General features: G+C 45.8%; 1 protein-coding gene across 1 annotated transcript in view; it reads right to left on the bottom strand.

Moving 5' to 3' along the window:
* The window catches only part of PLXNC1 (plexin C1), a 158,664-nt gene that overhangs the window by 13,953 nt on the left and 117,350 nt on the right, over positions 1-27,361 (bottom strand). Inside the window, exons 22-23 of the mRNA XM_025402584.1 lie at positions 14,615-14,792; positions 11,901-12,004 (exon numbers count right to left, since the gene is read on the bottom strand). Of these exons, the coding sequence (XP_025258369.1) occupies positions 11,901-12,004; positions 14,615-14,792 (282 nt within the window). The remainder of the gene's footprint in view (positions 1-11,900; positions 12,005-14,614; positions 14,793-27,361) is intronic.

The raw sequence follows: 27,361 nt of genomic DNA, 5'->3' as shown, positions 1-27,361 counted from the left end.
CAAGCAAGACAGTCTCTCTGTCCTCAAGGGGCTCATGGTCCTGTGGAGGAGGCTGATGAGGCCATGGGAGGCAGTAGGGTAGTATGCAGAAGGTGGAGGCCAGGACTCTGTGGGACAGATGGAAGGTGGGCAAGCCCTGGAAGAGGGGAAGACTGAACTTTGTTAGGACATTTCCCCCCAATTCTCAGAGGCCAGGAAAGACCTAGGCCAGTTTCATTTTTTGAGGTTAAAAAATTGTTATTTGCTGTGGACTGAATGTTTGTGTCTCCTCCAGATTCCTATGTTGAAATCCTAATCCCAGTGTGATGGTATTAGGAGGTAGGGCCTTTGGGAGGCTAGGTCATGAGGTTGGAGCCCTCATGATGGGAATAGTGTCCTTATAAGAAGAGACACCAGGGCCGGGCGTGGTGCCCCACTCCTGCGATCCCGGCACTTTGGAAGGAAGAAGAGGAGGATCACTCTCAGGAGTTCTGAGACCAGCCTGGGCAACATACAGAGACCCCTCTCTACAAAAACATATTTAAAAATTAGCTGGGCGCATTGGTGCACACCTGTAGTCCCAGCTACCTGGGAGGCTTGGGCGGAGAATCACTTGAGCCCAGAAATTCAAGGCTGCAGTGAGCCCTGACTGTGCCACTCTACTCCAGCCTGGGCGACAGAGTGAGACCTTATCTCTAAACAGAGGAGGAAAAGGAAGAGACAGCAGAGCTTGCTGGTCCCCTCTGCTTTCCACCACACAAGGATACAAGACGATGGCTCTCAGCAAACCAGGAGGAGGGTCCTCACCGAGCTACTAGTACTTTGCCCTGACTGTGAACTTCCAGTCTCTGGAACTATTAAGAAAGAAATGTTTAAGCCACCCAGTCAATGGTATTCTGTTAAAGCAGCCCTAACTGACTATGACACTACTCTATTAAGAAATGCTGAAACAGGTTTTCAGAAATTGTGGTATATAAAGTTGGTGTCTACCCTATGACAGAGCCGTTTCACATGTAGGTCTTTAGTCCACAGAAATGAGTATAAATCCTGATAGGGAGCTATTTGTAATTGTCCCAGACTGGAAACAACTCAAACATCCATCATTAGAATAATTTGGGGCATATTCATACAACAGATTATAAAGCAATGAAAATGAGCAAACTACTGTTACACGCCACATGGGTAAATCTTACCATCATAATGTTGAGCAGAAGAAGCTCGACAGAAAAGAAAGTATACTGAATGATTCCATTTACATAGAGCTTGAAAACAAAAAAAAAACCCAAACGGTCAAAACTATCATGTTAGATATTTGGAGACGAGAGCAGTGGCAGTGATTAGGAAAGGCCAGAAGAGGGCTTCTATTTTTGACATGGGTGGTAGTTTCAGGACGTGCTCACTTGGTGATAATTCATCCAGCAGTACGCTTATAATTTATTTATTTTTCTATAGGTATATACAGGTGGAGCATCCTTAATCTGAAAATTCAAAATGTTCCAAAATCTGAAACTTTCTGGGTGCTGACATGGTGCCACAAGTGGAAAATTCCACACCTCATCTCATGATAACATGTCACAGTCAAAACCCTATAAAAACTTTGATTTGTGCACAAATTATATAAAATTACCTTCAGGCTCTGTGTATAAGGTATTTACGAAACATTAATAAATTCTGTGTTTAAACGTGGGTCCTGTCACCAAAATATTTCATTATGTATATGCAAATATTCTAAAATCCAAGCAAATTCCAAAATCTGAAATACTTTTGGTTCCAAGCATTTTGGATAAGGGATATTCAATCTGTGACATTTTTTCAAAAGCTTGTAAAATCACAATTTGCATATACTTTTTAATAAAAGCTTTGAAATTTAAGCATAACATGTGGGACATGCTTAACTTTTGCTAATATTAAGTGTGCAGCTTGATGGCTATTCACATTAAATATATACTGACATAACCACCGCCTTTATCAAGATATAAAATATTGCAAGGTCCTGAAAAGTGCTCCCATTGTCCCTTCCGAGACAGTGACCACCCCATCTTCATCCAGAGGTAATTACTTTTCTGTCTTCCATCACCATTTATGAATTTCGCCTGTTCTTGGATATCACATAAATAGAATCATACAGTATGTACTGTGTCTAGATTTTGAGGGTCAATATAAGGTCTATGACATTTATTCCTGTTGCAACTACAAGTAGTTTATTATTTATTACTATGTATTAGTTCATGTAGTATCAATATACTACCAAAAATTGGCATACAATAAAAGAATTACCGATACATGCTACAGCATGGATGAACTACAAAAACATGCTAAGAAGCCAGTCACAAAAGACCACATCTTGTATGGCCCTGTTTATATGAAATGTCTATAAAGATGGGAGCAATAGACACGAGGGACTCTAAAAGTGGGAAGGGGGTAGAGGCAAGGGCTGGAAGACTTCCTCTTGGGTACTATGTTCACTGTCTGGGTGATGGGATCAATAGAAGCCCACATCTCAGCATCACGCAATATACCCTTGTAGTAAACCTGCACATGTACCCACGAATCTAAAACAAAAAACAAGAATATATGAAATGTCCAAAATGGGCAAATTTATATAGATAGATTGTAGATTACTAGTTGGCTAAAGCAGGGGTGGGGGAAATAAGGAATGACTGCTAATGAATTCAAGGTTTCATCGAGAGCGATGAAAATGTTCTCAAATTAGATTGTGGCAATGGCTGCTCGATTCTGTAAGTATACTTAAAACCACTGCATTGTATACTTTAAACAAATGAACTTTATGGTAATATAAATTATATTTTGGCTGGACACAGTGGTTCATGACTGTAATCCCAGCACTTTGGGAGGTCAAGGCAGTAGGATTACTTGATCCTAGGAGTTCAAGACCAGCCTGGGGAACTCAGATCTCCATCTCTCCCCACCAAAACAAACAAAACAATGCTGAGCATTGTGGCACACGCCTGTAGTCCCAGCTAAGGCAGGAGGATGGCTTGAGCCTGGGAGATCAAGGCTACAGTGAGCCATGATTGTGCCACTGCACTCCAGCCTGGGTAACAGAGCAAGACCCTGTCTCAAAAATTATGCTTCAATAGAACTGATAAGAATTGCCACAGATTTTAAATGTATACATTTGACAAAGAAAGTCCTCTGTATATATTGCCTCTTTTGGAGTTAAAGTCAGGCATTCTCACCTGAGACCTTTTGGGACAATGGAGACCAGGGTCAAGTGGCTCTACAGTGCCCCTCCCCCACACCCTGATGGGCACTCGCAAATCCCCACGCAAGGAAGTGCCCTTCAGGCAGAGGGGGACAAAGATGCCAAGATGCTAGGGGCAGGCCTGGCTCTGTGGGAGGAGGGGCTCATTCACAAAATTACAAGACAAAGGGGTGGCAAGGAGGAGGCAGGTCAGAGATCCACAAATCCCCTTCATTCTGGAGGACTGACCCTGTCACTTCTGAACCTTATCAGCTAAGTGACTTTTCCCTCCACTCTGAAGCTCCAAAGCTGTTCTCAATTCTAATATTAATTTGGACCTGGCCTTCCCAATTTGGAAAGAGTGGAAACCTAGAATTTCTCTTCTGGCCTGATGCACATTGGTTATCAGAATGTACAAGCTCGCCTAGCAAGCACCAAAGGATTAAAACCTAATCTCCTTCAGGTTGCACTCATAGGGAGGAACACAGAGCAAGAGCCAGCCCTCAAGAGGCCCTCAAACACAGCTGTCCAGCCAGCTGTGTCCAGCCAGCCACTAAGTTTAGTCCAGAGGCCTCCAACTGCTGGTGTGCATGATATCTTGGTGGTGGGGTGGGGGCAGCACTAGACAGGGGCCAGCTGGGGCCATCAGGCCTCTGCAAAGTGTCTCCAGCAGGGATTCTTAACTCTTACTGAGCTCTTCGACTCTGCTTCTACTACCGAGCATCCTCTCCTTTTCCCCTTTAGCTATTGTTTGCTGGCTGATTTTTCAATTCTCCTCCATATTTGATGCAATTAAAGCAAATGCTCTATGCAGGCACCCCCTTAGCAATACTCAGACACTGAGTTTATGAGAAGCTTTGAACATAGTTACAAAATTCCTCCCCACGAAGAACTGGATATGCTCTGTTTCTAAGCCAATAAATATCCTTTTATAAAAGGAAGCTGGTGATTCATTCTGGGTAATTGTCAAAGAATGAATCCCAAATGTCTCCCATTGAGTGTTGAGCCAATACTTCACTACTGTCAGACGCTTTGTTTTGCCAAAAGCGAGCACCCTTACTCTATAATCACAAACACCACGGATGGGCCTTCTGATAAGGAGCGCTGCCAAAAGTTCAAATGTCTCTTCAAGAGCTGGCAACAGGCCGCTGCTGGTGCTGTGCTCAGGCATTAAGATAGCATAGACACAGCTTGTACCAAGGAAATTTTACTCTGAAATTATCTCCCAAGAGCAAGTGTAGAAGCATTTTATTAGTGGATGAGTTGTTTGTGTGTGTGTGTGCATTTCTAACTTTCACAGCTGCTCTAGAGCTGGAACATTTCCCCCATGTGACACTTTAACACGATTATAAAGACAGAAAAATAGTTTATTTACAGATGTTTGTGGGGGAAAGGTTTCCGTTTTCTTTTTAGCACAAGTCAGCTGCTGCTGAGGTAAGGACAGAAATGCCTTTTTGAAAAGTGCCCTGGAATGCAGAGTGTTAAAAAGATGATGCCGTTTGTTCCATCTGAGGAGCTCCAAATGCTTTTCTAAGAGTGACTCATTAATCGTCCCCTAGTCCTGTGAGGCAGGGAGCATCCTCTGGGCCCCTACTTTAGGGATGAAAACCAAATTAAATCAAAGAAAGATTAATGTCACTAGCTGGATCTGCAGCAGGCTTGTTTTTCCAGCCCAGAGCAGAACTGGTACGCACGGCAATTTCAAATTAAATTCCTTCCAGTCTCACAGTGTTCTAAGATTCGATGTGACAACAGGCGATTCCCCTCTAATCATCAGTGGAGGGGAATTGGGGCCACCCCACGTTAGAAGTGTCAGAGATGGACTGTAGACTTTCCCATCATTAGAGTGAGGAGTTGTAATCACTCAGGGAGAAACAGACCCATATCAACAACTTAAAGTCATTTCTAAAATAAACAGGAGCTACATATCTTCCAAACCATTTGCAAGTGAAGGTAAGATTTCTTTATAAGATACCATGTTTATGGCATAACTTAGAATTCCATGAAAAGAGATTTTCTAGAAATGTAAGGTTGAACTTATGTTTAACCTTATGAAACTACTACTTTTGTAGGTAAATATGGTCACCTATTGGCAATTTCATATGGCTTCGCCTAAGAGAAATGCTAGCATTGTAGCTATAAATTTTATGAAAAATTATGAATACGTTCTGAATATTGTGATAATTTAAAGAAAAAAAATCTAAAAACATGATAATCAAATCACCACACAGAAACTCTGACTGAAATCTCTCATTCCTGAAATCACCTTTTCTGCTGAAACAATATTATGTGAAAACAGAATTCTATTCCACATCCTGTCCCGGCAGCCACACGCCAATATTGCTGTCCCTCCGTCAATATCGTCTTCTCCCTCAGCTCTTCTCACTGACGCCCCAAGGCTGGAAACTGATGAGAAAAAAATCTTGTTTCTCAGGGCTTGAGGGATAACCTTGCCGAGTCCTTCAGCACGGGGTTCACCAGTGCATTGGAAGGGGCCATCAGAACATCCTCCACAGGCTGGTCAAATCACACAGAAGGTTCTGGACACCCAGGGGAGGGCTTACAGGATGCTGGAAACCAGAGAAAATGCCACAGGGCTCCTGCTTCTCTCTTGTTTACTTGAAATTAACCTTCAGGCCACTAGCCAGCTCCCTCTGCAGACTATTAGTGATAACCCTGAGACTGTCTTCCTCCTGAGGGAGTTGGGCCGCCAAGAATGTGTGGGAAATTGCGAAGCCCTGAACACTTAAGACTCAAGAGTGATCCGGTTGGGTTGGGGTTGTCAGAGCCCAGATGCCTGAGAGAGGCCTCCCTTTGGATGAAGGTAACTGTCATCTTCACGGACTGCTGGCCAAAAAGAGGGTTAAAGTAGAAGTAGGGAAGCATTTTGATAAACTCACAAGACATGAGATTTGTCCTGGGATTTTAAGAGAAGTTACCCTTTATGAATTTGACATCAGAGAATCTAACTACCAGGATTTCTCCTCAATCAGGCCCAGCTCTCTAGCCAGGCTGCCTCAGAGGTTAGGAGCATGGGCTGAAAGCCTAGATTTGGGGAAGGTATCCCTCAGGCCCTGCGCAGAGCCCCAGTCTCTAGAGTGCTTATTTCATCTGCTTTCAGCCTTGAGGCATCAGTGAAGGAGCTCTATGACTCTGGCCAAGTTTCTTAGCCTTCCTGGACCTCAGAATGGGGCTGATAGTATTCATCTCATGGAGCGGTAAAGAAGATGGAAAGAGCTGCTATTGGGCAAAGCCCTAGAATAGTGCCCAGCACACGAGAAGCATTATACGTGTTTGTTAACTGAATATCTAAAGACATTCACACTGCAGCAGACCTTTAGTGATTGTGCAGTCCCTTTTAGTGTCACAGATGATGGACTTGACTAGAAGGATTGCTGACCTTACTTAACAGACCCTTTGGGACATTCCTATGAGTTTTAAATATCTTTTGAATTACAAATTTGTTAGCAGTGACCACTTCTGCATTAGTACACATCTGTTAACGACAGCAGTTAAACAACTCTTCTGCCTCTCAAAACCTTGCAGCTCAGAACTAGAAGTATGATCTTTAGAGAAAACTTCCTGCCCAATGCCTGTCCTGCACACTCGCCACTACTCCACAGCAGGGTGCAGGTGCGATAACTTGGCCCAGCCAAAGGTCACAGCAGGGTGCGAGTGAGATAAAGAAGGCTGGACCCCAGAGAAACCACCCTGCCACAGTCACAGGGGACGAGCATGCCCCACTCCCTGAACATGCAGGTGCACGTGCCCCAGACCCTGCTGGCACCAGAGCAAAGCACAGTCCCCTTCATAGTCAACGCACACAGAATGACATCCAGTTAAGGAAGCGCGCTGGGAGGGTTTAATTATAGGGGAGAAAGACTCCTCTGGCTTCATGTGTAAAGACACGCTTAACCCTTTGTCTGCACATGACAGAATGACATGAGCAGAAATGCACCCTCCTCTGTGTGCATCAGATTGAAAATGGGAGTAAGGAAAGCACCTGCCTCCCAGGGTTTTTGTGGACATTAATTGAGCTAATACGCGTGAGCAGTGCCAGGCACTGGCTGCCATGGTTATCGTCACGGAAAGCAATTCCACGGTGCTGGGGGTTGCCAAGGGTGTCAGCCAGTAGGTGACAGGGCCCTGCCAGCAATGTGGGGCTCTGGGGGCTGCGTCTAGTCCATGAGATGCTGTATTTTTGTCGTGCCCTCAGATCCCCTCTAGAAACCTGTTCTTCAAATGTGCTGAGAGTAAATCATTCAGAGGAGACCAGCTACACTGTGTTTGCCCTAAGGACAGACAAGGAAGGAAGAAACAGGCTGGCTCTCCAACAGCAGGGACTTTGTTTAGATAGTAGGAGGAACTGGCCATCACTACAGATTAACTTTAAAACCTAACTAATTTGGACTAATTGGAGGGAGGTGAGTCTGATTCACTTAAAACTCCGAATTAGACCCTATTTTTAAATGAAAAAAAAATTTTTTAATGAAAAAAATTTTTTTTTTTTTTTTTGCTTTTAAGCACATACAGTGACTCAAACTAGGGTACTTTAGTAAATGAATAAGACTGATAATTAGCATCTTGTCTCTTTGGAGGGAAATGGTAGTGCTCAAGAGAAAATTTTTTCTTTAACGAAAGGGTAAAAGCAAACTTCAGCCCAGCCCTGTCAAATTACTCCCAAATTTTGAGTCTGCGGAGGCGCTGCTTAATCAAGTATAGATGTAGGTGGCTGAGGGTGGTGGGGGATTATTTTCTCCAAGCAGGCTTTGAAAAACGGAGCTTTTGAGATGGTCCAGGCATAGAGAACACAGAGCCCAGTGACCTCCCGTTTCCTTCAGGCTCTCTGGTTTATTTGCCTTATGGCTTAGCTTTTTAAACATAAGGAGAATCCTTTAAGCCCTCATGTCCTAGGCTTGTCATTTATTACCACCATGCAGCAACACTGGGGTATGAGGCCAATAAATCATTTGGACGGGAAGTGACTACAGGCCGGATTAATTTCATTATCATCCTTAAGCAGATAGGTGTCTAGCACGGCCGATGTCTGCAGTGAAGACTGATGTTCTATCTCTCCTGACAGGCTTTCCCCCTTGCCTTGCAGACAGCTGTGGTGGTTCTTCATTCTCCCTGCTGGAGAGACTTGTCCTGCCTCCTCCTATTAATGGCAGTGAGTAGCCCCATCCCCTGCCTCTGCGGCCCACCCCATGCCCCACGGTGGCCGAGGGATGCTGAGAGGCCTGGCGGGAGGCACAGCTGAGCAAGCCAAGAACTCCAGTCAACAGCACCAGAGGAGGGCCTTGGAGGCTGTGTCCCCTCTGAACTCGCCAAGACAAGCCTGCCACCCAGACACAGGGAGAGGTGCTGGCCTGCAGGTCTGGAACCCTGAACTGATGCCACGATAAGCACTTCCACCCAGCAGGGCAGCACCTCTGACTCTGACCTCCTCCTGGCCATTACCTTCCCTCTGGGTCTGTGTTTTTCCAAACACAGCCAAAGATGCCCCTTATTCCTGAGCCCAAGAATACACACTTTTAGAAAACTCTCTGGGGAGTTTTATGAATTCCAAAAGCTAAGAACGACTGCTGTTGGCAAGATGATCCCAGGGTTGGCAAGTCTGAGCTATAGGAGAGTGAGCACAGGGGCAAGTTGCTAGCCTGCGACTTGCTCTGCTAGACTCCCTCTAGCAATGCTGCAGGGGCAGCACCTCCTTAGTCATCACCCAACATAACCACTTCCAAACTGGGTGACCCACTCAGCCAAACAGCCCAAGGATGGGTGTTCTCTGTCCCTGGCCATTGTCTAAGAAGCTCTGCTCAGGAACAGTCTCTCTCCTTCCTGGGCAAGGGGAGAACCTGGCAGAGTCCTAGGTCCTTCCTGGTGCAGACCTGTCTCCCTGGGACTGTACAGCTGTGAAAAACGGGGGGTGCCTACCCTCCCAGTGTGCTGGGAAGCTGCTCCTCCTCCTGTCTTCTCCATCTCTAGGAAAGCACCTGCCTCCAGGCATCTGCACAGTCATCCCCAACTGACATCCTTGGCCCCACGCACCCTCGTCCTACTATCCCTCCCATCCACATGACTGTGGTGTCCTCCTCCTGAGCATCCGATTCCATTTGTGTGTCTGTGTCTGTCCAGAGCCACTGCATTATTGCCGGACAGCACCAATCCTCACCAGAAATCCACAGCTTCTAATGGGGCTCCCTATTTCCAGGTTTGCACCCCTTCTATCTACATCTCACACACAGCCCCAATCATTTTCTGAAACACTAACCTTCCTGCTTCAGGACCTCCCATGGCTTCCCACTGTTCTTGGGATAAGACTCAGAACTCTTGAAGAGGCTGCTCCCATCTGTGTGATCTGCGTCTTCCCTGCTTGCCTCCCTGCCCCTACATCTTGTAAGAGGCCGCAACACGGACTGGTTCGGCGACGGACCCTACAGCCAACTATCCAGACCTGAATCTGGCCCTGCCACTGACTAGCTGTTATGAGACCTCCCCGAGCCTCACTGTACCCATCTATAAAGTGGGGTTAATAATAGGACTCATAGGACTGCTATAGGATAGAATGGGGCAAAATACTGAAACCGCCATTGCAAAACTATAACAGTGAAAGACATCTGAAAGGTGAACAGTGAAAGGCATCTGAAAAACACCTTTCAGATGCCTTTCACTGTTATAGGACAGTGAAGCAGATGTGTTAGAAGACAGTGAAGAGATTTGACCTAACCAACTCCATCTTGCGTCTAACCTCCAAGCTGCCCTTGCTTATCCCTGGGTGTAGACTGAACTTTGGGAGGAACTTATAGTTTAACGCAGACGACGACAGCCCTTTTCCAAAACCTTCCTCTTGCCTGGGGATTAGACTGCCTTCATAGGACTAACAAATTAGCCACAAGATTGGGATTATGGTTTAGGAATCATGTAGCTGGAGGCTATAAGATTCTGACTCTCCCCAGATTGCTCCTGGGGATAAAATCACTATTGTAAAACCTAAGACCAGTGCTTGAGATATTTTGCAGACCTGGTTTTTTTTTTTTTTTTTTTTTTTGAGATGGAGTCTTGCTTGCTCTGTCGCACAGGCTGGAGTGCCGTGGCACCATCTCAGCTCACTGCAACCTCCGCCTCCCAGGTTCAAGCAATTCTCCTGCCTCAGCCTCCCAAGTACCTGGGATTACAGGCGTGCACCACCATGCCCGGCTAATTTTTTGTATTTTTAGAGACAGGGTTTTACCATGTTGGCCAGGCTGATCTCGAACTCCTGACCTCAGGTGATCTGCCCACCTCGGCCTCCCAAAGTGCTGAGATCACAGGCGTGGGCCACCATGCCTGGCCCAGAACCTGCTCTTGATGGCTCAGCTGGTACCACCCAGATCAATAAACTGGCTCATCTGATCTTGTGGCCCCCACCCCAGGAACTGACTCAGTGCAAGAAGACAGCTTTGACTCCCTATGATTTCATCTCTGATCTGACCAGTCAGCACTCCTGGCTCACTGGCTTCCCCCAACCCACCAGGTTGTCCTTAAAAACTGATCCCTGAATGCTCAGGGAGACTAATTTGAGTAATAATAAAACTCCCATCTTCCACACAGCCGAATTACTTTATCTCAATTCCTGTCTTGATAAATCAGCTCTGTCTAGGCAATGGGCAAGATGAACCCATTGGGCAGTTACATTACAGGGACATGCTGGAAACAGTACCTAGTGTGGTGTAAGTACTTCATAAGCACTGGCCATAATCAGCTGTCACTGCCCTCCTTCCCCCTCGCCATTGCCCCTCTCAAGTTTTGGCTGGTTTAACACGCATGCTCTCCCTTCCTTACTGGATGTGCCTGCACCCTAGCTCAGTCTGGCTAAATTCTCCTCATTGTTTAGGTCTCAGCTCAGTCATAACCTCCTCCAGGAAGCCTCTTGGATTCTCCAAGCCACATAGCACTGTTACACACAAGGTGTTGCCTCTTTATTTGTCTCTCCCTCCTTTTCTGCACCCCTTCCCCAGGGCTGCAGGCTCTGTGAGGGCAGGAACCTGGTCTTTGCTTCTCTCCCATGCAGCCCCAGCTCTTTTCACAGAGTGGATATTCAACAAAGATTCAGATAATACTGCTAAACAAGTGAACCCCAGTATCCCAGTGTGTTCAGGAACCTTCCCTGCCTCCTTTCTCATTATGTGCAGGTTTCTCTGGCACTCAGATCTCTGAGAAGTCACGTGCACCCCTCACCGCCCTCGGCACTCACCCAGTATGTGGGTTAAGAGGCCAAAGGAAGTATCGCTCAATATTGCAAACAAACAGGAAATTTAGAACTTCTTCAGGAAGAAAGGACCTACACAAAAGGTTACAAGGCCTACTGTGAATGTTGTGGAGGGAGGCGAGGCTTGGGACTTCCAGGGCTTTGTTTAGCATCAGCACACTTGGCACCCAGTGGAGGCTAAAGGATAACTCTTCTCTGGCTTTCCTAGGCAGGTGCTGAACCTCCGGGTGGAGAGAGTTCAGGAGATAGGAAAATCATAGCCTTCTGAGAAGGGAACACCAAGTACACTGTGAGAGCCCTTCATGGGCTTGTCTGCACAAGCAACAAAAAAACACTTCAACCCCAGACACAACTGATCTGCAAGTTATTCCAGGAAATGGGTGGGAGTCCTGGATGTTTTAAAAGAATGTTCATGAGACTAGGATTGGGGATGAGGAAGGAGACACGGGGGTCAAGTCTTGCTGTTACCTCATAGTGGCCAATGGTGTTTAGCTTGGTGATTCCATCTTCAAGAATCACAGAGGAACTGTCGATGTCCAGAAGTTCTTTCTGTCGTGTGCCCACTTGAAGCTCTGAAAAAGAGCATTTTGTTCCTTTTTAGAGTTTTAAAATGCTACCACTTTAAAACTTGAATAAAGTGGTAAATCTTTGTTTGAAGGTGTAGAGATGTTATCAGCCAGACTAGTAGCCTGAGTTCTGAGTTCTGTTGTTTTTTTGTTTGTTTGTTTAGGGCTCTGATGTTTCAAACCACTTTTTCCCTGATAAGCCTGGAAGTAAAGCCACTGAAGACAAAATAATGCATTCTATGAGGCACTAAGCTCTTCAACAAAAATTCCAGAAGCAAATCTGTATATGCTCACACTTGTGTGGCCACGTTCACAAAGAGAGGCATGATATGAACCATCTCTGCAAGCTCCTGTTTGGGGTGGAGGGGGAGGCATCAGTGTGCGAACGTCCCAGCACCACAGGGTGCAGACTGTCTGGCCAAGGCTGCCAACCTGTGCCTAGGTCAGAATGTGGTGCACAAATGTGATTTTTCTTTTTTTGGAACCTGCATGATGTTTATTATTTTAATGTCGACTCAGTGCCAACATTTAAAGATTAAAAGATTGCACATAGGCTGGATGTAGCAGCTCAGGCCTGTAATCCCAATACTTTGGGAGGCTGAGGCAGGGGGATTACTTGAGGCTAGGAGTTCAAGACCAGCCTAGGCAACATAGTGAGACCCTGTCTCTCTAAAATTTTTTTTAAAGTTTTTAAGTTGCATATAAAAAACTGGATATCTGATTTCTTAAAAAAAAAAAAAAAATCTAACAGTCTAACAACACAATCTGCGGTCCACATGGCAATCACTGAAGCAAATGGCACTGTCCCCTTGGATGGCGAGACCTTTCCCATTAAGTCAAGCTCCACTGCTTTCTGTAGTCCCAGGTGGCTGACACCCCTTATGTATTTTCTGCCCCTTTGGGCATCTGCGTTTTTGAGCCTCTGCTGTAAGAGCTCCAAGCATAGCTGCCTCTGGTGTTGGATTTCTTTTTTTTTTGGAGGCAGGGTCTCCCTCCATTGCCTAGGCTGGAATACAGTGGCACAACCTGGGCTCACTGCAACCTCTGCCTCCCGGGTTCAAGCAATTCTTCTGCCTCAGCCTCCCAAGTAGCTGGGACTACAGGTGTGCACCACCATGCCTGGCTAATTTTTGTATTTGTAGTAGAGATGGGGTTTCACCATGTTGGCCAGACTGGTCTTGAACTCCTGACTTCAGGTGATCCGCCTGCCTTGGCCTCTCAAAGTGCTGGGATTATAGGCATGAGCCACCGCGTCCAGCCTGGTGTTGGATTTCAATACAGTTGATGGCTTTGCCTCAGAAACCAGCCCTGGAGGTAGTCTGGGAAATCAGCAGGCATGCAGAAGCCTGACACGGCTGACAGGCTGTGTCCCCAGGCTCCCTGTTTGCTTTGCTCCTTGCCTTCCTGCTTTAGGAGGCAAGGGACACCCAAACTCAGGAAAAGAGTAAGGATGCTACTACCTGCTCATCAGCGGCAGGACCAAGCCTGTTGGGCAGGGTATGCCCATGTCTTTTGTAGTGAGAGCCACACATTTGCAAGATGTATGCTCAGGGCAATGAAGTTGGGGGTCTGGGGTCGGGGTCATGGTTTCCTGGCTGGGGCTCCCCCTTTGATCCTGTATCTAACCAAATGAGCTAAAATGGTCCTCAAGCGGCTCAACAGTCACCCAAGGAAGGAAGCAGAAGAGGGGTGCCTTAGCAGCCCTACTTTCTTTAAAGCCAGATCACCACCAAGTTGCCCCACATTTGCATGGTCTCAAACTTCCAAGACCCTGCCTCAAAGCTTTCTCAATGGCTTTTTAGCAGGGGGCTGGACTGGGAGGGCCGAGTGGGAGGATTTTAATTGTCTGCTTAGTCAAGGCCTATAACTGTACATCAAGGGGAGGTGAACCTCGTTACACTGTCTGTCACCACCATGATTTTATTCTTCGTTTCTGTCCCATTATTTGCTATAAAATCCCACGACAGTCTCCTGGGAGGACTGCACGGAGCTCAACTTTAAAATGTTGATGAACATTTGAGTGAAGTGGGGCCCTGTTAGCTTGCTCACGCATATGCTCTCCTTTGCAGTATACCAATAGATCCCGAAAATGAATTCATAGCAGATGCTGCTGCACACTGGGGGAGGACGGAGCATATACTTAATACAGGATGTGATTAGCAGAGGAAGATGACCTTTCTAGCAGGCTGGAGTTAACACCCAGAGTCTGAGGCACCCACTAATGACACGCTCAGTATCACAACAAACAAATCAAGTGCCAATGTGAAATGCAACACACGCAGAGGGCCCCGTGTTGACACCTTTCTGTACTTCGTGATGCAAGGTGACTCCGTGCGGGCTCAGGGTCTGCAATCTCATGAATCTGATTTACAGACGTAATATGTAAAAACAACAACAACAAAAAACCCCACCATCTTTTAAGAACTGTGCTTCCTTCGAAGAATCAGGATGCCCATGAGAGAGCAAAGCAGTCTCTTGGCCCCTAGACATGCCCTCCAGGAACAATCTGGCTGTGTAAGTGTCACTGAACGGAAGCTGGTGGGGGTAGGGAGGGAGGGCAGGCAGGGAGGGAGACTCATCAGGGCCTGGGACCACATAGCTCCCGCACTGCCTTACCAAGACCAATTTCATTAAGCTGAAGTCCATAAGGAGAACCATTTTTGCTTAAGAATGCTTGGAAAATCTTTTCTTTGGCTTGGCCTATGGTGTCACAGTCGAGAACATTGACTGAAATATTCCGACAGACATCTGCACTCTCGTTTTCCGGGATTTTTTCAAAGACGACGTTTAACGCCTGCAAGAATACAAACAGATTTCCAAGTCTATTAGATAATTGCAATCTGAAAGGCATTTCATAAAAGACACAAACCTTGGCAAGTCCCACTAATACCTCTGACGGCACATTAGCAAACACTGTATTGCATTATACTACTTTCATCTTTTCTCCATAATCCATTCTTTTCAGGGATAATGGAAAGGAAAACAGAAAGTTAAAACTCTCATTATAGAGCAAGCATTGAATAAATATATCTGAGAGTAAAATATACACACACACACACACACACACACACACACACACACACACACACACAAATAGTCTAAAAATGGTAATTTGGTGATTTCTAATTTCATCCTCAAAAGAAAAAAAGAATTGGAAGGGTTCCACAGTAGATGAGGCAGATTGGTGATTATCTTTTTTATTAACAGGACCACAGAGTCCCAGAAGTGAAGTTCTAGGTGACAGGAAAGGTTATGAGGTCCCCATATTGACCACATCAAAAAGATCACTTTTTTTTTTTTTTTTTTTTTGAGATGGAGTCTTGCTCTGTCACCCAGGCTGGAGTGCAGTAGTGCCATCTCAGCTCACTGCAACCTCCGCCTCCCGGGTTCAAGCAATTCTCCGGCCTCAGCCTCCCAAGTAGCTGGGATTACAGGCACATGCCACCACGCCTGGCTAATTTTTGTATTTTTTCAGTAGAGACGGGGTTTCACCATGTTGGCCAGGCTGGTCTCAAACTCCTGACCTTGTGATCTGGCCACCTCAGCCTCCCAAAGTGCTAGGATTACAGGTGTGAGCCACTGTGCCCAGCCCAAAGAGGTCACTTTTTAAATATGCAGCATTAATTACAGGAATACTCATCTACTCCTCCACTCCCAACATCCTCAGTCAGATGGTTTCCCCAGCCCTCATTAAAGCACTGAGATCCCCACCCTATACTATGATTCTTGCATTAATTACTTTACATTTCAGCACCATTACTTAACGTTTTGTCAGTTAACATTCTCCCACTGCAGCAAAACTTCAGAATCAGACTAATGGGGGAAGTAAGGCCTTTGTGCACGTGTGAAAACACAGAACTAGGGAATATTTCAAAATGAACTGAAAAGCAATTCCAAGTTTACTTTGTCTAAGAACAAATAGATCTAAAACAACCAAGTTTTACCTGATACGTACCCTCACAGGAAGTGATTCAGGGAAGAGCTAAGAATATTTTGCAAATAGCATAACATAGCAGTTTAGATTCTAATGCACCTTGGTAATCACAAAGTCAGAAAGGCTTTGGTATGGTGTGAAATGCACAATTATTTAATGTTTCGAGCCTGGCTTAATAAGGGAATGTAAAATGATCAAGTAATGGGAATTTTTGTTTGGTTTGTTTTGTTTTAAGGAGCAGAGAGTTTAATAGGCAAGAAGGATGGGAGAAGACGGAAGAAAGATGCTCCCTCATACAGAGACAGAGGGAGGGGGGCTCCAAGTCCTGTGGACACCAGCCAGGTATATATGCAGAGGCTGCAGGAGGCAATGTCTGATTTGCATAGTGCTCAGGGGCGAGATGAAAACACAAATAATATGGAAGATGGGAACCCTCAGGCCTACCTCAACTTAAAAATGGGTATAATAACAGTACCAGCCTTCTAGCATTGTTATGGAGATTAAATGTGATCATGCATTCAAGGGCTTAGCACAGGGCCAGGCTGCTGGGAAAGGCTTGATAATATCGGTAATAAAACCTGTTACAATTATTATTGTTGGTATTAGTATGCACTCATTTGCACACAGATTCAGCCCACATTGAACAGCTAGGACGCCCACTCCACGCTCAGTATCTCTAAGAAGGAGGCTGCCAGCAATGAACCCAGTGGAACCCAGTGGACTCCTGGCTTTCGTCCCAGCCCACCACAAGCCAGCTGGGTGACTTCTGAGCCCATCCCTAACCAGCTGGGTAACCTCTCTGTATCTTGCTTTCTCATCTGCAAAGAGGGCATAACAGCAGAACTGCATAGCTCTTAGAACAGCATCTGGCATGTGAGCCCGTGACTTACGGACCACTGACGTGGATATGGGGCTTCTGAAATTTCGGGAGGTTCTCAGGGCTGTGTCTTCCCTTTAATGCTGCTATGGTCTGAATATTGATGTCCCCCTAAATCCAGGTATTGAAATCCTAACTCCCAAGGTGATGGTACTTGGAGGTGGGGCCTTTGGAGGGGATTAGATCATGAGGGCAGAGTCCTCATAAATGGGATTAGTGCCCTTATAAAAGAGGCCCCAGAGAGCTGCCCTGCCCTTTCTGCCGTGTGAGGACCCAGCAGGAAGGGACCATCATGAGAAAGGGGCTCTCACAGGACACCAGCTCTTGATCTTGGACTTCTCAGCCTCCAGAACTGTGAGAAATAAGTTTCTATTATTTATAAGCCACCCAGTTTATGGTGTTTATAAAGAGCTGAGACAAATACCACTAAATCTTGCCCTTATAATCCTGTTGATAATTATGCAAGAGTAAATTTTGTTCTGGTCTCAACCAAATGATTAAAACTCCAAAGTGGTGGAATCTGAACTCTGAGGTTAGCTGGTGATCTCTGTCTGGCCTGTACGAGTTCCCTCCTACAACAGAGTCACTCCCTTGCCTGCTCTCAGAGAACCTTTGTGTTCTGGGCCAGCCACCCACTAGGAAGGGATTCAAAGGCCTGTCTGCTCACAAACAAGAAACAAAAAATAGCAGACAGGAGAGAAGGCAGGGAGCTGGTGGGCAGAGTATCTGGAAGGAACCAACATGTGAAGCCTCACACCCAAGCCCTCTCCTCGCCTCCCGTTTCTAGAGATGTTTCCTGGGGCCTCTGGGACCAGATGCTCTGCCAAACACATTTCAAGACCTATTTCTCTGAACCCTCCCAACATTCTGGTGCAGGAGGTTGTATTATTATTGCCATCCCTGTTGTAGAGTGAGGGAACTGAGGCACGGAGGGGCTGAGTAACTTGCTCCAGGAACAGCTCACCAGTGGCAGAGCCAGGAATTGAGGCCAGATTTGCGTAACTGCAGAACTGGTGCCACAAACCCCTCGGCTATGCCATCCCCGCTTTACCACCCATCCTCCCTCCCTCCTCCTGGTTCCACCTATAGCCCCGGAGCCCTCCTGACCCTCCAGAAACCCTGGCTTAGCCCAGGCTGTAAGCAATGTCCTAAGCTAAATTCCCCACACCAGTGGGAGGGGTGGGTGTGAAGGGGTCAATGCCGGTCCCACCACCTATGGTCTTATTGGGGTCTTGCCTTATTTCTCTACAAGGTGATCTTCTCATGGTGGGGGTAACTGCAGTTAAGCTACTTCACAGGCGTTTCTAAAGAGAAAGATGAATGGGAGGCACCTTTTAATCAGAGCTTCAGCAGTCCCAGCTTGTTTAATAGTTTTATAAATATTTGTGAAACAGCATTCTATTACTACCTAAAGGGCACTATTGTCTTCAACAAAAACACCTTTTTATGGGCAATAAATGTTCTTTTTAAAAACATCACCAAAAGAAAAAAAAAAAAAACCCTTACTGGATGTAAAATAATGTAAATCTGCCACTGCCTCCACAGCTAGATGGGTGGAAAAGAGGTAAAATGGCATTTTACAGAGTCCACAGGGACTTCTGAGAGTAAATTCAGACACAAATTGATTTGTGTTCATTTTTTATGCTGCTAACACTTAGTGCTCAAACAGCAGTTTCTTAAGGCGCAAGTACAGTCGAGGCCCTTGGCGTCGGCCTCTTAACACCTCCACCCCCAGGCTGGGAAAGCGCACGTGGGCCTCTGCTCTGTGCCACGTCAGACAGCGTGATGTCACAGCGTCTGCCCTCAGCCACTGTACCCCATCAGGGGAGATACCTCGATGGAAGTGCCATCTCTCCAGCTCCCACACTCCCAACCAAAGCCCATTTAACCAGCATGTTCTCCTGCCCTATTTGGTATTAGGGCTGGGATGTCAGAGAGACGTTATGACATGGTCCTTGTTCTCAGCTAATTTACAATAAATTTCAGAGACAAAAGCATCACCTGTGGGACAACAGTCACCCATCAGTGGCTATCACCCTCAGCGAGTGTCCACAGACGATTCTGAGTAGGGAGGACAGCAGGGGTCAGGGCCCTGAGTTCCAGGCCCAGCACCAGGCCACCTGGACCCTCCCATTCTCTGCTGCTCACCAGCTGAGGGAATGTAGGGAAGTCGTCTAACTTCTCTGAGCCTTAAAATCCTCATTGTTCCTATCTCAAAGGAGTGACAGGATCACTAAATAATGACATATAATAATAGCAAATTAAGGAGTGCTTTATAGGTGCCAGACACTGTTTTAAATGACGTGTATGTATTTGTATATATACATCTCAGGAACAACCCTGTGAGGTAGATTCTTTTACTCATCCCCTTGTGGCAGATGAGAAACTGAGGCACAGAGAGGTTAAATGGCACAAGGTCACCCAGCAAGAAAATGGTAGAACTGGGTACTCTAGCTCCGTGTTCTTAAATACTTGGTGATCCTGCCTTTCGAAGTACAAGAATGTTTTGTAAAGTAAGCGTGGGTCCAAATCCATGGGATGGCATAATACCCAGAAAATACCCATGAAAGCCTAAAGAGCTGTGAAATGTACACTGGTCCCTTCCCCAGAAATCTGCCCTCTGTTTAGAGGAACCGCCCTGCCTCTTCGTATTTCCTTGGCAGGAAAGCGTCAGTAAGCCACAGCGGCAGATCCGGTTTGTTGTCCAACCAACAGCCATCCCTCCTCTGCTAACAAAGGCCAGGTCTGCACAGCGGTGGGTCCAGCCTGGGTTGGGAGGCATGATCGGCAGCAACTGCCTTCTCTTTCACCAGGGCTGGTCATGTAACCCAGCTCTGGCCAACACATAAAAGCAAGGGTTTTCTCTCTTTTTTAATAGACAGGGTCTCACTCTGTTGCCCAGGCTGAAGTGCAGTGGTGTGATCATGGCTTACTGCAGCCTCAACCTCCCAGGGTCAAGCAATCCTCCGACCTCAGCCTTCCACGTAGCAGAGACTGCTTGACTACTTTTTTTTTTTTTTTTAGAGACAGGGTCTTGCTATGTTGCCCAGGCTAGTCTTGAACTCTTGAGCTCAAGTGATCCTCCCACCTTGGCCTCCCAAAGTGCTGGGATTACAGGTGTGAGCCACCACACCCTGTCGGAAGTCTTCTATCCAAACAAAAGGGCGAGTAGTGCTTGAAGCAGTGGCCGCCATCTTGTGACTAGGATGGCAGCGCCAGGAGGCACTGGGAGATAGTGACCCAGAGCTGTGACACCATGGAGTGTATGGACCAGCTTGGAGCTCCTTCCCTCCAGACTTTCTGCTCTAAGAGGCAAGTCATGCTCTTACTATTTCAGGCCGCCTCAGTTCAATTTTCTCTTACTTATAGCTGCATGTGCCAAACTGACGGAGCTCAGTTTGTGGATGCTGAGGTAGGTAGATGCGTCTACTGTTGCCTATTTACTTTGCACCTATTGTGTGCAGGGCACTGTAGGTGATACAAATCAGAACCTGTACTCATCCTGCCTGGGAAGTACTAGCAGACTAGAAGAACTGTGGGGCATATACAACAAATTCTAATGCCAGGTAGAATGTGGGAGGTACAGAAGGAGCATTTTAGGGATTGAGAGAGATACCTCTTTTAGGTCGGTAGGGGGTTTTCAAGCAGAGAAATCAAGGAAGGCTGCATGGAGGAGGCAGCGTTCGAATTGGGTCTGCAAAGAGCTGCAGTACATAAGGGAGGCCTCTGGACCATGGAGACACTTGGCTTCCAGTCTCTAATTAGACTGGTGAGCAGGAAGCTTCACTCACTCACTCAGGCTGTCAGGTCAGGAAGTTTACAGAAAAAAAATCCCACCTTCTTTGGGTGGAAGTGGGGGTGGAGGACTTGTAGCCCAGGCCTGCCTTCTGAAACCACCTCCTGCTGCCTTGAAAGAGAGTCCCTGTACTTTTCATAGGAAAAAAAATATATAGTAAAGAAAAGAATATGGTTCTAGGTTTGTAATAATAAGGACCAGCACTTATTGAGTGCTTACCATGTACTGGGAATGCAATCATAGGTTCATTTAATCCTCACAACTGCTCTATGAAGTAGGTGCCATTATTAGCCTCATTTAATAGATGAGGAAACTGAGATGCAGAGAGATTTAGAAACGTGTCCAAAATCATGGAACTGGTGGGAGTCTTATACTAGGGCATGTCCTGACTCTGAGCTGCAAAGTGAAGAGGCCAGCCAAGGTGATGAGCCTCCCAAGGGCAGTGCCCCTCTGCTTGAGGGCCTCAGTCAGTGCTCTCCCAGGAGCCTCCCAAGGGCAGTTCCCATCTACTTGAGGGCCTCAGTCAATGCTCTCCCAAGAGTCAGGCTGGACATAGGCGATCTGGTAGAGGAAGCTTTACCTCCTCACCCTCCTCACAGAACTCACTGAATCTGGAGCACCCTGTGCCTCAGGTGCCACCCAAGGGCATTTTTACAGAGCTCCTGTTCGCCCACAATAAAGGTGACATTTCCTAGCTTCTGTTGCTGCCAGGTGTGGCCAGTGTGCTCCCGATTCGGTGGGCTCAAGTGATCCTCCCACCTTGGCCTCCCAAAGTGCTGGGATTACAGGTGTGAGCCACCACGCCGTCAGAAGTTTTCTGTCCAAACAAAAGGGAGAGTAGTGCTTGGAGCGGTGGCAGCCATCTTGTGACTAGGATGGCAGGGCCAGGAGGCACTGGGAGATGGTGACCCAGAGCTGGCCTCTTGGCTTTGAAGCTCAGAGTCAGAACATGTCCTAGTTATGACTAAGTCCGAGTTATTGACTAAGTCCTGGTCAATGACATTAAGTGGATATGGTATGTGGTACATCCTTAAAAGATGGCTGGTGACCATCTGTCCTCCTTTCTACAGCCCTGCTTACATCTGCTGGCTGGGATGGGAAATGAGGCTGGGGGTGAGCAGACACTTAGAATATGAGGACAAGAGAGGAGCAGCTGCTCTACCAGCCCTGCACTGCCCACCCAGAATGCCACCAGGGAGAGAAATCAGCTTCTCTGTTGCTGAAGCCACAGACATCCTGGGTCTCTGTTCCGTACAGCTGAACTGCATCCTGATTGATTTGGGAATGACGCCTATTACCAAGGAGGATTATGGGAAAGAAAAGGTTATTGGAAAATGTATGGTCCAGAAGGCCCAGGGAGAGGGCGAGGCTGGAAGGGCCTGGCCCCTTTGTAGCATGTCAGCCACCAGCCTCTCACAGGTTATCACACTCGCCTCCTGTTCACATCTGCCCAGTAGGATACTGTCTGCCACAGGTTGTAAATACTCCATTACAGGGGTCGTATGTAACATTTTTAACAATATAAGCACACAGGCACCCAAGAAATGCTTTTCATGATGATGGACTCAGCTAATCAACTCCCCTGCATCCCACATCATCAATACCAACCAAAAAGAATACTGAGGGGACAGTCCTTTCCGCTTAGCGAAGCTTACAGGAGACAAGAGAAAGCACACCTGAGACAAGTAAAACCGGATGAGAAAAGAATGAGCACCTACTTCACGCCAGCAAGATGGCTAGATGCAGTACATGTATTATTTTCTGACCTCACCACAAATATGCGAGGGCAGGTTTTGGTCATTGCCTGTTTACAGAAGAGGAAACAGGTTTCGAGAGGTTGAGAGACTTGCCCAAAGTAAAGTGGCTGAGCCCAGATTCAAACGCAAGACTATCAGACTCCAAACCCCACCTCTTCTGCTCACGGCCTGAGAGCATATGACTGCATTCCCCTTTCACTACCCCTTTTACCCAGCATCTCGCCACATGATTTGGTGGTTTGGTATTGAGGAGGTAGAGAGTATTAGGCTGCAGGGGGCTGTCAGGATGAATTGAGGGCAGCGAACAGGTCTTTTCCCACATGGGAAGATGATCTGGCTACTCACTGTCTCCTCAACCATATTCTTGCCTAATAAAAGCAGGAATGTTGCTGCCTCCTTTCTGTAATACCTAATAATGCCTAGAAAGTAATTGTAAAAGAATTTATTACAAACCGGCAACTTTATCATAAAAGGCCTTGGAGCAATAATTGCTTTCATTAAATAAAACCTATAAAATATATTCCTAATTTTATTTCAGGGCCAAATGAAAGTCAAGAGAAAAGCCTAGTTCTCATATCAACCTGAATTAGAGAGAGAGAAAAAAGAAAGAAAATCCAGTTTCAGAAGTTCTGTAGAAGCAGCAGGAGGCCAGAGTTAGAAGTGCAAGTCTCAGGGAAACTTCTGATCTAAGCTGCTTTCCAAGCCAGAGTCAGCAGCCCTGGGACATTCTTCTGCCTGACATTCCCCTTTGAGCTGCGCTTGCCTGTCCAGCCTCCCCTCTTCACTCTGCTCCCCTTTTCCTTTCCCCACAAAGATTCCATAGCTCACAGCTTCCTGGATCAAGGGATCTGCTACCCTAACAGAAGAGTAGCAGGTGGAGGACAGGGTAACGAGAGCCTTTTTCCATTTCAAAAAAAAAAGTTAATGGAGATAATTTTCTCAAATTTAGGTTTCTCTCACCAATTTTTCTATACTTGCTAGCATTTGCTAACGTTTTGTCCGTCCCAAAATCAAGTGTGAAGAGCTGTCTGATTTACCCCAAGATAACTGATTTCAGTATTCACAGTATTTGCGGGTGCAGGGTTGGGGGTGGGGTGTTGGCAAAGAGCCGCATGAGTTTCGGACTTGTAAATAGTGGCAAGGCCTTTCCATTGCTGTGTCCCCAGAAGGAGAGGAAAGAGGCCAAGCCTGTCTTGGGGTTTGTGGGAGGGAGGATTCTAGTTCTTATTCTCTACTATGTCAAGCTCTAGATTAAAGGCCAGCAAACTTTCTGCAAAGGGCCAGAAAGTATTTAAGGCTTAAAACCCATATGGTCTCTGTGAGAACTACTCCACTCTGCACTGTAGCAGGAAAGTAGCTATAGACAATAAGGAAATGAACAGGTGTTCCAATAAAACTTTATAAAAATAGGCAGAGGGGCCACATTTGGCCCACAGGCTGTTGTTTGCTGGTCCCTGCTCTAGATAACAGTACCCTCAAATGGAATGCTAACTTTGACAATGGCAACGAGACAAATCTGGATAATGCTTTCTATCTCCACCATGACTTGTGATAAAATTTACCATTCTCTGAGGGGTACAAATATAAATAATGATCCTAGCAATAACATAATAGCGCACATTTGAGCTATAAAGAAGAAAATTAAATACTTTTATATTTAGATAACTAAATTATTTTCTAATTCCAAGATTACAGGCATGAGAAGAAAGTGTATGAAGAGGAAAGTCATTTAAAGCACCCATTACACGTTAATTTTTCATTTTCCATGACTTGCCATCAACGAGGGAATGACTTAACCTAAAATGACTATAAAAAATGGTTTCACTCTTTGATCAGGAAGCTCAGAACACTAACTATGAAGTTAGTAATGGTTTCAGTATTATTGCAAGTCATAATGGAAATGATTTGCACTATGGTAGAGAGAAAAAGAAAAAGCTCAAGAATTGTTAATTAACTTCACTGTTTCTCCACAAATGGTAGGAGTATTAAAAACAAGATTGCTGAAGTGCAAACATCAGGATTTAATGAACAATGGGATATAATTGAAGTAACAGAGAATGACTTAATCGGGACAGTGGGTTGTTTAATTACGGGGCTAATGGATCTTCTGCAAGGACGAACTAAATGGAACAGAAGAAGCCAGCACTGGCAGGCAGAGCACTGTTAAAGGAAGTGTACCCGTAAGAAACTCCTGGTAGAGACATTAGGGCTCTGTTATATATGAGATATTTCATTAAACGTAATTGTCCCAAAATGGTAACTGCTAGAGAAAGAGACAGACGGGGGTAGGCTGGCATAAATCAAACTGGAGGCATTCATATTTCTGCAGGCATGTACTTGTGTTTTTTCAAGAATTTCTAATAATCTTGAAAACTTTCTTTAGATATTTTTTTCAGAACACTGTTTTCCAGGGTGCCAAGATGCTACCTCTCAGATACAGCAGATTGGCAAGCTCATTTTCTGAGTTTAAGAGTTCAAAAAACCATTTCACACCTAACTTTGATTACAAGTCAACTTCCTCTTGCTAATTCAGCATGCTTGCTACGAGTTACTGGTTTTCCTCATCTCCTCCTGAAAGTGAAGCAAACGTCCCTTCTCCCACGTGAAATCCTCAAACTTTCACTAACTCCTCCAAAGTTCCACTCTTGACAAAACACAAGCTGAATGAGTCTGAGATTCTCCATCAACAAAATCAAACATGTTCAAAATTTTGCAAAGGTGAAAAAGCCCAGCAGGGCAATAGGTCTTATTCTCGGCCGGATGCAGTGGCTCACACCTGTAATCCCAGCACTTTGGGAGGACAAGGCAGGTAGATCACTTGAGGCCAGGAGTTCAAAACCAGGCTAGCCAACATGGCGAAAACCAGTTTCTACTAAAAATACAAGCATCACCCCGGCATGGTGGCAGGTGCCTATAATCCCAGGTACTTGGGAGGCTGAGGCAGGAGAATCGCTTGAACCCAGGAGGCGGAGGTTGCAGTGAGCCGAGACTGCGCCACTGCACTCCAGCCCGTGCTACAGAGTGATAGTCCGTCTTAAAAAAAAAAAAAAAAAAAAAAAAAAATTGGTCTTACTCTCTTACGGCTGTCCGACCTGAATTCCTAGATATTAAGAAAAGACTAAAGTCCTGTGTGTGCACAGCCCTACCCCTGGCGCTGACATTAGGGAGGATGCAGATATCAGGGCATTCTGTCTCACTGTTGCCTCATTAAACACCAGCCTGGAATGCCTTGATAGAGAAGGATGGTTTCTTATGGTCCTGAAGGAAGCATGCTCTAGGGGACTTGGCTTGGATTTTTGGCAAGACAGAGGAATTTTCTTCTCAATATGCAGGAACAGAGAATTACTTCCCAGGGCCCATTTGTTAGTATCATGATTTCGTGTATAAGAAATTGGCAAGATGCCTTTATGTTCTAGAAAACCCCCCATACCTCGGGGAGAACACATCCTCATCTGAGAGGTGTGAAAGCTAACTTTTAGGTTGCTATATGAGGTGCTGCGCTTCTGAGCATTTAGCTGAACACGAGTTTGGGAGCCTTTTTTCCAAACGTGTCCCTGCCTTGGCACCAGGTTCTGTCATTTCAAGTGGTTCGTGAGGACGCTCTTGATTTCTGACTTTCCTTTCCTTGAAAGAATCTGCCCCCAACCTCCCGCCTCCCTAGCACATATGGACACACAGAATCAGTTTGTTCACCACACCTTGGTTTTCAATGACATAAACCACCTCAGGCAAATTTGGGAAATCAAGTCCTAAAACAGCTGGGTGTACATGCTTGGGAGGGGCAGGTGGGGGAAGTGAAAAAGAGGGGGAAGAGGGAAGGGAGGAAGAAAGAAAATTAGAAATATGGTGGTTCAGGCTGGGGGAAATGCCTGAAAGGAAATGAAAAACTTAAATTTTTATATTGACCTTCTGCTAACAGTTTGTCACACAAGCACAGACGGATCATGTGCCTTCCCTGTAGCTTCTGGTACAACCACCCACCATGAAAGGGGGCTGGGCCAGGCCCCATAAGAGGTACTAACCATTTTTAATGGCAAGGCCCCTAAAAACAAGTGGCCCATTCCTTTTTCCAGGCTCAACTCTATGTACCGGCAAATCTGAATTTGAAAAGGAAGATTTATGTGGATTTCTGAAATTGTGATTTTCCATTACCCTTTTTCCCCAGGGGCTATAAAGAAAAATTTCAAGAGTCTGACATGAATTTCTTCAGCATCAAGTAACATTTTGATGATGAGTTGAGTGTTAACAAATCAGAAACACATGGTCTTAATTGACTGTGAAATAAATAATGTTTCAAAATGAAAGGGAGAAAACACGTTCAGATGTAAAGCATTAAAAAGGCTTCAAAACCTCAAAAGTTGCCTCAGACATCTGACTTCTTCCTGATTCCAACCCCGTCTTCTCCTTTCCTGTCCTTCCTGTTTGGGTCCAATAGTATCTTGACTGAAATACTGGAGGATTCCCCTGACTGTATTCATTTGCAAATATTTCTCTTTGGGGATCTTTGGGACTTCTAAAATGTCTTAAAGTAAAAGCACAAACATCATCTAGTTTGGGAATAACAAGCCCAGGATCAGTGAAAGGTGAGTCAACAGGCCCTGTGCAAAGTTTATCTCTTGTTCTCCAAGATACCCAGTGGTGTCCAGGCTGAACACACATCAGAGTTATCTGGAAGGTTTGCAAAATATATCCATGCCTGGGCTCCCTCCCCAGAGATTCTGATTCAGTCAGTCCTGAGGGAAAGCCCGGGCACTGGTATATTTGGACCTGCAGTTTAAACAAGGGTTCAATGAGATCTGGATCAAATGGAATAAAGTTTTAGGTAGCATTCATGTGCCAGGCAATGTTCTAAGTGCTTTTTATAATACTGACTCTTAATCCTCAAAACACCTCATGAGATGGGTAGGAACCATGACCATCATTTCCATTTCACATGTGAGGAGAATGAGGCACAGAGAGGTTTAGAAACTTGCCCAACATTACACAGCTAACCAGTGGC

This window comes from Theropithecus gelada, chromosome 11 (assembly GCF_003255815.1).
Source record: "Theropithecus gelada isolate Dixy chromosome 11, Tgel_1.0, whole genome shotgun sequence".
NCBI lineage: Eukaryota > Metazoa > Chordata > Mammalia > Primates > Cercopithecidae > Theropithecus > Theropithecus gelada.
This window is presented reverse-complemented; position numbering and strand designations above follow the sequence as displayed.